This window comes from Crocodylus porosus, unplaced genomic scaffold (assembly GCF_001723895.1).
Source record: "Crocodylus porosus isolate Cpor-Errol unplaced genomic scaffold, CroPor_comp1, whole genome shotgun sequence".
NCBI classification, from domain to species: Eukaryota; Metazoa; Chordata; order Crocodylia; family Crocodylidae; genus Crocodylus; species Crocodylus porosus.
The window spans coordinates 3,548,447-3,560,042 of NW_017728910.1; the positions used below are offsets into that span (position 1 = coordinate 3,548,447).

Sequence of the window (11,596 nt, forward strand, 5' to 3'; positions counted from 1 at the left end):
TGAACAGGGTGCTTTTTACCCCCTCGTCCAAGTCGCTGATGAAGATGTTGAACAGTGCAGGCCTGAGGACCGAGCCCTGGGGAATCCCACTGCTCACATCCCTCCAAGTCGAAAATGATCCATCCACCACCACACTCTGGGTGCGACCCTCCAGCCAACTAGTGACCCATTTGACTGCGTAGGTGTTGACACCACAGTCCCCTAGTTCTTCAATGACAATGGGGTGAGAGACAGTGTCAAAGGCCTTCCTAAAGTCCAGAAAGACGACATCCACTGCTACCCTTGCGTCTAAGGATCTATTACTGTTCTAATTAGATAAAGCTTTCAAAATTTATAAAAAATAAAAAGATCATATGTATAAGCAGCTAAGGGAGCCAGTTGCTCCAATAAGCAGTACCTGTAGATGACCCAAGGTTTAATTTCACTGAAGGATTACTTTAGATTTTCTTAGCCTTGTCAATGATCAGTACATGCCAAAAGCCCACACAGCTAACGGAGAGCAGGACATCAGCTTTGTGGGGGTCTGGAAGCTAGAGCTGAATGTCAGACACAAAGAAATCTTGTAACTACAAATCTTGAACTTTAGACCTTAGGACCATTAATGCCTGACAACTTCACACTGTGCTATAATTTGAAAAATGTCAAAAAAAGCACAAATTGGGATTCCAGCCAATGGCAAGCAGTGATGATGTCTGTCCAAAAAGTGACAAACACCATCCCCAGGGCAAATAAAGCTAGCTACATGTAATTATTGACAGCCACTTCACAGGCAGAGACTGGTACCAGCTGTATGTAGAAGTCACAGGTCTAGCAGTTTGAAAGGACAGCCTTCAAGGAGAACTCTTGTTGAAATAAAAATTACTGGAGGCTATTATAAAACAGCAATAAACCCACAAGAGCATAACCTGACTCTGTCAACTAGATTATACATGGTATATGTGGGGACAGTTTCCTTTTTGTATAGAACAAAAAGTGTTCATCACTACATGCCAAAAATGAATATGGTATGTGGTTTGCAGGGAAATGTGGGGGAGACCACACAGCCTTCCTCCCTGACTGCCAGTCCCCCACTGCTTAGTTTCAGCTCCAGTCACTCTGGTCCTGACCCAACCAGGCCCACAGCTGCTTCTGTTGCTTCTTCCTGGCTGGGCCAGGCCAGGCCAAGCCAGGGCCACTGCCACTGCTAACTGCCCCAGAGCTAGAGCTGTTGCCCAGAAAGCAATCAGCAGGGTGGTACAAGGGATGCAGGGCGATTCAGGATGACAGATGATGTGGGGAGCAGGCAAAGGCATAGGGGGCATGGGATGATGCTCCCTTGTCCCCTACCACTGCTTTCTGGGGGTCGAATGTAAAGCAGCTGTCCAATAATTAGATTCTACATTTATATATTTTCCATGTCTAGAACTGGCCCAGTCATGATTTATATATCCTTAATCAGTCCCAGCTGTCAACTGCCAAGATAAGTAGTTTTGTTTTACTCTTGGGATAGATATACTTAAGTTTTCTAAGTATTAACACTTTCTAAAATTATTCTCTGTTTCTGAGGAACCTTATTAGCTCTTTTTTGCCACTCCTAGCTATGGGCCAGAATCACTCTGTCACATCTCCTGCAAATATGTTTGATAGGGCACACAGTGCTTTCCACTGATTTAGATTAAGTCCACTTTGAGAGGTGACTGAAACCTTTATTTGTGTGACCACTAGAGGGCAGGGGGAGTATAACAACTATCCTGGCTTAGTTTGTCAATGTTGCAATACCAACTTTTTCACTTTTAACCATTTTTCTTGAGCATTTCAATCATTAGTATTTATGCATATATTTGTTTGTTCATCCAAAGACAGTGAATTATATTTTTCCCCAGTGTCACAACTCCTATAAAGCTTTAGGAGCATTTATTAATTAAATGGTGTTTTCCTTACGGCTAAGAAACTGTCAAAAATAATCATAGGTAAGATCATAAATTTTGTTATTTAGCATACAAGATCCTGATACAAAAACAAAATAAAACATTAACTAGTAATTCAATAATGAAGAAAAAGATGTATTATTCTTTGCATTACATATTTTTGTCCCTATTTCCTCTTTTCTCTTGGATGTCTCACCTTCAGTTCCTACCCTTTTAGCAAATTATGGTTTCATTTGGATTTAAACAAGGAACCTGATGACATGTGCAAGTGAGTAGGCAAAGCTGACATTTCAGGTAGCCTCAGAGCCAATTTACAGAAGTACTTAAAAATCTGACTGTATCAGACACAAAGCAGAACAGGCAATATTCCCCTCAAATATTCTCTAATGATTTGAGTTGAAAATGGGTAAATATTAATGCACTAAAATATCATTATTTGAATTATCTCAAGCAACCCAAAAGTGTCTCCATAAATTAGTTGTGTCAGATGCATGAACAGTCATACTAAGAAATAGAGGTTTGGATCATAATGCTTTGCCATACTATTACACATCTTAATCCTTTTCACTCAAATCCATGATGGAAAGCTTTCTCAGAACTGAGTAAGTGAAGAGATTTTGAAGTGTAAGACTCAGCACTTCTGGCAAAGAGAAGATTGAGATGCAAACACTGTCCACTTCAATTTCCCCTATAGCTGCAGTTATTGAGGTTTACATTCTGCCTGAAGCCAATACTTGGCCTTTTGTTCATGGTCCCAAATTTTCAGGAGGCAGAAAATCTAAGACCTGCATATCAGAGGTTCTTCATATGAAATACGAAGTAAACTTAGTTCCTGGGCCCTTCTTGCTCCCGGTAGCAGTCTACTTAATATAGCACATAAAGGAATGTTCTTATTAAGAAGCATCATCTTCCCAGTTAATATCAACAGAAATACAGATACTAAGATTGAAATCCACAGTCAATGGCATTTCACTGAATGGCATGAATAAATAAAATGTACAGTACATCATCCAAAAGATGTGTTGCTTTTCATTTACATTTTCAGCTTAAATTCATGTTATAGGATAATCTGCAATTCCAGTCTGCCTGATTCAGGACAAGTGGTTCCAATATCACAATTCATTTCCTGTTTCCCCTATTACCTGACTAGGATAGGATAGGAAAAAGGGCCAGAACTTTTTTCAGGTATAGTTTTTCACCACTCAGGCCGCCTGCTCAGCATCTCTGGTTGCCATGGCAAAGAAAAGAAGCCAACACTCCACCTACTCCTTTGTACCACGAAAGGGAGGGGCTGGACTGTGGGTATTCTCTTCTCTGTGCTGTTCCTAATAACTATAGGTAGCAAGTCAGGAACGAAAGAGTGCTATTTTTGTTCTCTTATTTTACTGGACCGGAATGAAGCAAGGCCTTCATATGAGCCCCCTATGACCACGCTATCCATCCTTACATACAGAAAAATCTCAGGAGAGGGATTACATGTGCAAAAGCTCAATTCATTAAAAAATCTTTCAATACTGTCACCTGATGGATTTCAGAACTGTATTAACACACTGAAGTTTTCAAAATATTTTCCTTTAGAGAGAAACTAATAAATCAAAAGTGTGTTAGCTAAGACCACAGTTTTTTATGATAACCATTTTGAAATTATATGGCAATTTTTCATAAGGCCTTTATTGAATCTCTATAACTGTGCCTGCATTTTTGCATGAATCTTTTCAGCCATCTATTGTTTTCATGTGCATTTTTCATGCCCAAGAATGTCCAAAATTTAAGCATTAAAAAATGTAGCACGCAGTTAACATTTGCCTTTGCATATGTGATTCATTGACACAGGAAATGCTGATTAATTAGAGTAAAATTAAAAATATTTCCTCTTTTAACTTTTATTACAATTATCCTATTACAATGCATGTGCAAACTTAAAATCTATAAATAGTGGTGCACATGGGAAACAATTCTAACAGTAGAGTTAGTAAGGAGAAAGAGCGTAGAAAAAGGTTCCTGAATATATACATTAACATGTTCGGTGCAACTGTCTGTTGGAACCTGTATTTTCTACCGTAAAAAATTGCATTATTAATAAGGCCAATGGCATTTTTTTCAAGCAAAATTAAAAATGTATTTCAAAGGGATTAAAGAAATTTAACAAAATTAAAAACATGCTTTACCTGGCGTGGAGTCCTTTCAGACTTGCTTCTGCACCATTCCCAGTCTGAGAGTTCTGGTTTACGACTTTCCTCATGAGACAGCCTTCTCTCTTGTCCTTCCAAAAACATGGATTTCTCAAAATTTCTGACTTCTTCTCTTTTAAACGTCCCTAGTTTGTCAGAAAGGAGATGGTCCATGTTCTTGTCTTTCCCAAGATCTTGCTTGATCTCTGTAGTGTCCATTTTTTTGAATTTATTGGTATCTTTAAGCAAGGAGCTGTCCTCCAAGGGTAGGGTGCTGAACTCAGTATTGGTAGAATTAAGAATTTTGCTGCTCTCTTTTTGAGATTCTTTTGTATTTTCACTGTCATAGTTCATCAAGTTGTGATATGATATAGATTTATCATCATCATCAGGGTGGTGGTGTTTTTCATTGGATATCTTGTAGATTCCATAACCTTGGTGGAATGACAGATTGAATTCAAAACCTCTCCTTTTTGCTAAACAGAAAGGGAAAATTTTCCATACTTAAAATATTAAACAGAAGGGAGAAGGAAGAAGAAATGTTATAAAATGTATTAAAATAGACTTATTTTCATCTGTAAATAGAAATCAGGAAAAAATTAACAGCATTTCTCTAGCCTTAAAAGTATGAATTGTTGAGAAATAGCACAATCATAGCATTTTTCCATTTGTGCCACTAGATATATCACTTCTTTCTAAGAGCAAGCTATGTGCTCAACTTGAACAGGAGTTTCAAAGTCTAATAAAATTCATAGTAGAAGTAAAAGCCAAATTACAGTTTATTTGCTATATCTTTTATCCATTTCTTATTTCAGTTGTGGATACTGAGAAATTCTCAGAAGCCTGGATACATAAAGCACGAACCTTTTGTTAAAAATTATAAAAACATGCTTTTGAGAAGGAATATTTTTTTCTATTTCGATGTCGAGACAAAACAAATAGAAATCTACATTAGAAAATAATAGTGTAGTTGAACAAGAGGCTTCATATATCAATTATATGGCTTCAGTATTGGAGTATATATTCTCTAATATTAATACCCTGGCTAACTGTGTTTCATCAATGCAGTGTTTAAGTATTAAGAAAGAATTCTCTTCTCCTTCTCATCAAAGAAATACCCTTAGTTTTTTCCCCTGCTATAGGATACAGTAATCAACAGCAGGCCTTCTATACAGCTAATTAAGACATCTCCTTATCAAACCTACATTAAATCATTTAAGAGAAAAGTGCTGGAAACCATTTCTAAAGCATTTATTTGTATTCAGTATAGTTTTTATTTTTAAAAGATTATGTTTAACTAGGGGTGAAAACACAAACTCAATCATTCTGTTAAAAACTGAGAATGGCCTCTAGCATAAATATCTAAAAACAAAGAGTTTCTGTTTAGTTTATTATATAATTGTTGCTTCACCATCTGTCATATGTTTTTCTTTCTAAATATTATGCTAGACTCTGGGCAACACTATCTCGAGTAAACTGTTTTCATGAAAATCTGCAGCCACTCTCTTTGGGAAATGGGTTAAAAGGCCAACATTGGTATACAAATCATTCTAGGTTTGGAGGAAGTATCATATGCAAAGAGAATTAAAGACAGGAAGCAAAGAATGTTTTTCTGAAGATAATGGGCCTTGTTTTCTTCTTAAGTATTCTAATAAGAATCAGGAAAAAAATCCCCTGAAGTCAACAGTTTTTAGTAGTAGTAAACTGCCAATCATCTTGGATCATTGCGTATGATCACCCAGACCTTTAACATACACAATTAGTAGTATGGAGGAGTGGAGTCTGCTCCCTCCCTCTTTAAACCATTGCCTCTTTAGACCATTGAGAATCCAAAGGCCAGACTGAGTCCAGACGTTTGGTGCCTCGATGGCTGTAGTTATGTGCATGTCCAGGAATCAAACCTGACAAAGCAGACAAGGAGTCTACCACTGAACCACAACAACAGGTCAACAAATTAATATCAGATCAAACGGGATGAGGATGGACCATCAATAGTATTTATGGTTCTAATTTTCAAAGGGAGATTTTCCATTGATTTGAGTTTCCTTTGAAGCAGGTCATAGGCAACAGCAGACTCAGGCCTAGCAAAAGAATAAGACAAGTAACTCCTGCTGCTGAAAATCTAATATAAAAAAGAAAAGCAGTATTATATATGAAAATAATTGCAACACTGAATCCTAAATGAAATGCAAAAGACATGATATTTTCCTCTGTTAATGTTATTTTCAGTAATACATCTGACAAGGACTGCTGCTCCCTCTTTTACTTGCTTATTGTTATTGTTAATATAGCACATTTATTATATATTAACAAAGGCTTAATAGGTACAGATGTATTTAATTTCCTCTGGTAGATTTTTTCTTGTAATCTTTTATAATTACTGAATGTAAAGCAACTTACATTTTTAAAAATTTTTAAAATTTCATTGTAATACTGATTTAACTTGTCTCTGAAATCAAACATATACACTTCCTTGTGTGCATGATTAATGTAAGTGCACTATAGTTAAAGGGCATTTTTACATATGCTCCAGGGGTGGGGGGAGCACTTTAATTAGAGTATCTCTGAAAGCTGCTCTAATTAAAGTGCCTGCAGTGTCTTGTGTATCAGCACCCCTGTGCTTCAAAATGGCGGTGGGGGCACTTTAACTAAAGCTCATTGAATGAGCTTTAAAGTGTCCCCAGCACCATTTTGAAGCATGGAGATGCTGGTACCTGAGACTCAGAGGCTGTTGGAGGTTGCTAATTAGCATGCTCCAGCAGACTCCATTAATCAATTCAGTTAATAGTCTGCTCCAATGCACTGTAATTACAATGCATTTGAGTAGCCTCCCCGCACATCTGTAGGAACCCAAAAAGACTTGAGTGCTTATTAAACATCATTTAATAATAATCTCTTCCCTCAGAAAAAAACAGTAGAAAATCTATTTTCCCATTTAGGCCTCCTTAATTTGATGTTCTGTCCTTCTTTTTTAATGTGTATATTAGAAACTAAAGATCCTATATAAGTAATTGTGACCACTGAGATTTATACCCCAAAATCAGGAGATTCTGACAACAGCACTTTACACAAAAATAAAGTTGCTTCTGGTATTAAGAGCACCCAGAAATGTGTCATAACCATAGCTAAAATTTCCTCACCTTACTTGAAGTCTATCAAAAGAACAATGACTTTTTGTTTTAAAAGCTTATACAATTTCTGCTTGCAGATTTATTTTTTTAGTACCGGATAGTATCTGACTAAACTGTGGCATAAGCTATGGGGATAGGCAAGACATCATGAAAAGTAATTTGCTAACCACAAACTGACTCAAATCAATTCCAATTTGTGTTCCTACATGTTAATCTGCTCTAAAAATTGTTACTCATAATCATATTTGCACTAGCAGCTAAAAGGAGAGCCAAGTAAGTGGCTTGGGAAGGGAAAGTGGCTGGAGGGGGGTCTCGGTATATTTTGTAAGCATGTAGGGTCAAATGGATATTCAGTGGTATAACCCATATAGGGAAATCTGATGACATAGCCTATCATCCAAATTCTGGTAGATGGAAAAGCCATGAATTTCTAGCTCTACATGGCCTCTGTAAATTAAGACATGCGGGGGAAAATAGTGAGCATGACCAGTAACTAAGTGGAAATGTGCAAGCAATAACTGAGTTCCCAGGCATGCTCCCTCATGGAAAACATCGAACACCACAAATTGATTTTAGATGGCATAAGCTTAGACCATAACAGAGATGTGAGAAGACAGAATCTGCATCTGGGACAGCTCAGGTGGGCAATTGCTAGCAGTGTCAGAACAGTGCCCTAAGCAGCCTTTGCAGCATGGATCGATGGGGAGATGGACACCATAAGCCACTTCTTTATGGAGGCCCAGCAGGGTTGGCTTTAGCATTTTAGAGGGTCCAGGCAAGTTATTTATGGGAGCCCAACATGCTCAAAATATGACACATGGACTGGGTGAATTCCTTAATTACGTGAACAAACATTTGTGGGACACTGTGTTCTAAGCCCTTAGCTTAAACAAACACAAGAGATGTTATGAGTGTTCAGACTCTCTTGCTGTTTGCCCATGGCTCTGGTTGTGAATTCATGTCAACACCCAAGGCTGCTCAGTAGTTGCACAGCAGATGTGCAGTTAATGTATTCTCTCATTGACAGGATTCTAGTAATTCAGGGTTGTGAGGTTATTCTAAATTGAGAAGTGTTTTTGTCTGGCTTTAAATGTGTTTAGCATAGACCATGAATTTTACTAAGTCATGTCAGACTCCAGCAGGCGCGGTGTTTTAGAGAGGGAGCGGTGTCTAGAAGTGAAGGTGAGGGAGGTGGGTGTTGGAATCCTAGATTTTACTAGACGCTCTGCTAATGATTTCCTGTATGATCTTGGGCAAGTCACTTAAGCTTTCTGTGGCTCAATTCCCCAGAGTATAAATCATAATAATAATAATAATAATAAAACTGTCCACTCATCTCATGGGGCTTTGAAAGGCTTATGAATATTTATGAAGACCATTTACAGCATTCTGTCAAAGGTATAAAGGAGAATTGCATATTGGTGCCAACAAGTTACTTCCTAAACTACTACAAAGTTTTTCAATAGTGTGTTCCCATATGGCATACTACTTGAGATGGCTTCTCTTCCTGTTTCCCATACTTACTTTTGCTTTCTTCTGAAGACACAGTATATACATTCCTCTTGCAGTTAATGATGCAACCACAGGGCAGGTGGATCCAGCGTTCTGATAAAACAAACACTGGGGTGACCGTGGCAGCTAGCAAAGTCAGTAGAAAACTGAATGTTTCAAAGGAAAGGCTTTGAAAATCAACTATGTGCTGGACAACGATTTGTATCTGAAAGGCAGAGTATTAAGAAATTAAATGGCTCCAGTCATGTAATATTTTCAGGAATAAGTAAAACATCTCATTATTAATATGACATCATTCATTCACCCCTACATTTGGTTATCTCTACGTAGCTGCATTAGCCTCAGTGGAAGAACCTGGGTGTAAAAATGGAGTATCATTTGGCTATCTCAATCCTAGAAAAAGCAAGATACATGGATTTACTGAAACACAAATCAATTTGTAATGACTTTTGTGGATATAATTAATAGCTGCTGGATAAGTAGCATGCATTTCTGTTTTAATGAATAGCATACAAACTCGCATCCTATTTTAAAGAAACAATTGAAAGTAGTAAAAAGTTTGACATTTTACCATCATCGGAAGCCAAAGAATGACTTTTGTCAAAGCAAGGATGAGCGAAAAGCGTTTCTGAGCAAACCCCACAGTGAAGCTCCTGCTCCATGTACTGTTTGTGCAATGGGGCTCAAGTCCACTGCTCTCAGCTGCGCTTTTTCTCAATGCTGTCTCAGAGCTTGAACAGGCATCTCGGAAATGCTTTAAGGTTTTATCCACAGGGTCCTCTGGGGAAAGGGATGGAGTGGTACTACAGATGGGGGGTGTACCAGGGGTGAGATAGCCTCGGGATATTTCCTGGTAATCAACATAAATATGCTGTTGTTCATCTGAACACAACAGCTGGTAAGTTAGAGGGACAGAAAGCACAGTAAGGAGGCAGAAGCACAGTGCATAGACAATAAATAAAAACAAGACATAAGAACTGGTGCAGTCAGTGAAGCATCCCCACGATGTGGGTGAATAGGTGCCCCAACCACAAAGAGGCAAAATACATATCAGCAAACTGACGATCCAAATCATGAGAATGGCCCATATCATGTTCACTGGCCGTTTGGAGGTTCCCGGACTTATCCTCACCGCTTTGTTGATTGTGTAGAAGTTGTACGAAACTATAAGAGAGCCTTTCAGATTGCTAGAAATGCCCTGAAATAAATACAGCAGAGCTGAGGTGGTGCACAGAGATGTAGGGAGTGCCTTGCTGGACCACTGCATGAGCATAAAGAGAGTCACTGGCACAACACTTATCAAATCATCCACAGACAGGGAAGTCACAATCACTGAAACAGTGGTTTTGTTTTGCATTTTCAGCAGGGTAATTAGTGAATAAACACTGCCTATAAGAGCAGTGAATGTAATTATAAAAGTCAAGCAAAAAAGAAAAATATTTAAAGTTGTTTGTCCATTGGATTTATCCAGAATGCCATGATTTTCAGGAACAAAGTTTGTCCCATTTAGCGATAAATTATTAGTTGCTACCGACATTGTCCTTGAGGATTTTATTTGGTTTCCTCACTGACTTCACAAGTTTTCATCAGATGTACCTTAACTGTTAGCTCCTCATCACAAGTTTCTTCTTTGTTTTCAAAGACTCTCCCTTTTGGCACCTGATCAGGATACGTTCAGATGTGTCTGGGTCCAAAGCAACTCATGCTCACAAATCAGGCTCCGTCAAAGGAAACATTAGCGTATGTACCAAAAAGCATAAAAAATCAAATCCTCCTTAAAAGAGATATGGGAGGGGGGGTTGGTCTGCCGCTTTGTAATCCATCCAAACAGAAGAGGTTGGCTAAGTTTTGCTCTTGAGGTTAAAAAAAAAAAGCCATTCACTTTTGACAGATGTCAGACAATGTGCTTTTACTTGAGAGCTCCATTGAAATGAAGACAGACATGTTCAAGTCCTACTGGCTCACGGAGAAACATAGTAGAGAATGTGAGGCTCTTTGATTCAGACTGCGCTGTTCAGAGCTGCAGGAGGGAGGAGTCAGATCCAAGCAGGATAACAGAAAAGAGGGAAGTGAGTATCTTCTCAGACAGAGCTGCCTCTTAGCTAGATCACAAGCACAAAACGGTGTCTTTGCTAAGCCCCACCTCCAATGCTGACACGAAAATCCAATGCAAATACCCAGATCTGATGTCAGCCATAAATGTCATCCCTTAATACCCAGGCCTGCTCTATGGCTACATCAGAAGCTGCAGAGAGCTGCTTTTTATTTTTACATTTTCTGTACTCAGAGCATGGAAAGGGGGAAGCTGCAGAAGGCTTTATAAAAAGGTGAAGCAGAGGTGTGTTTGGGCTTTCAAAAATGTGTTTTATTCTTACTCTGGTTGTATGCATGCATGCTTGTGTGTGTGTGTGTGTGTGTGTGTGTGTGTGTGTGTGTATTTACTTATTAGCAAAATGTTGTTGAAAATGCATAACAATCAGCACTGCAAGTTGGAAAGTTACGCACTGCCTTTGTGATAGCTCAGCCTTATGCTGAGGAATATAAACTTCTAGTTCACAGAAAATCCAATGTGAATGGCATCAAATACACAAAGCACTTGACTAAGTACAGGCAACCCTGCAATGTGAGCATCTTCTGGTGGGTGTAACTGTCTTATATTTTGTAAATATGATGCTGATCAAAGTGACAAATTGCCAGCATCGGCAACAGACCAGCATCTTGCAGGCAGGCAAGTGTAATGTAATCATTTTGCACAGCTCTGCCTGTCTGCTCTGACCAGCAATACTCCTTCTATTAAAAAAAAACCATGCTTGGGGGGGGTTCCTTAGCTTTACTGCCCTGTTGTGTAGGATTATTGTAGATATACAAGAAGATT

The 11,596-nt window shown here is 38.5% G+C and overlaps 1 protein-coding gene across 2 annotated transcripts in view; it reads right to left on the bottom strand.

Moving 5' to 3' along the window:
- Positions 1 to 11,327, bottom strand: part of GPR149 (G protein-coupled receptor 149) — a 41,202-nt gene extending 29,875 nt beyond the window's left edge. The window contains exons 1-3 of one of the 2 annotated variants that reach the window (XM_019532620.1): positions 9,293 to 11,327; positions 8,734 to 8,926; positions 4,076 to 4,512 (exon numbers count right to left, since the gene is read on the bottom strand). In XM_019532620.1, coding sequence (XP_019388165.1) covers positions 4,076 to 4,512; positions 8,734 to 8,926; positions 9,293 to 10,258 — 1,596 coding nt within the window. In that variant the 5' untranslated portion in view covers positions 10,259 to 11,327. Of the gene's footprint in view, positions 1 to 4,075; positions 4,555 to 8,733; positions 8,927 to 9,292 lie in introns of both variants that reach the window. The other variant, XM_019532619.1, reaches the window with a different exon arrangement.
- Between the last annotated feature and the right edge of the window lie 269 nt (positions 11,328 to 11,596).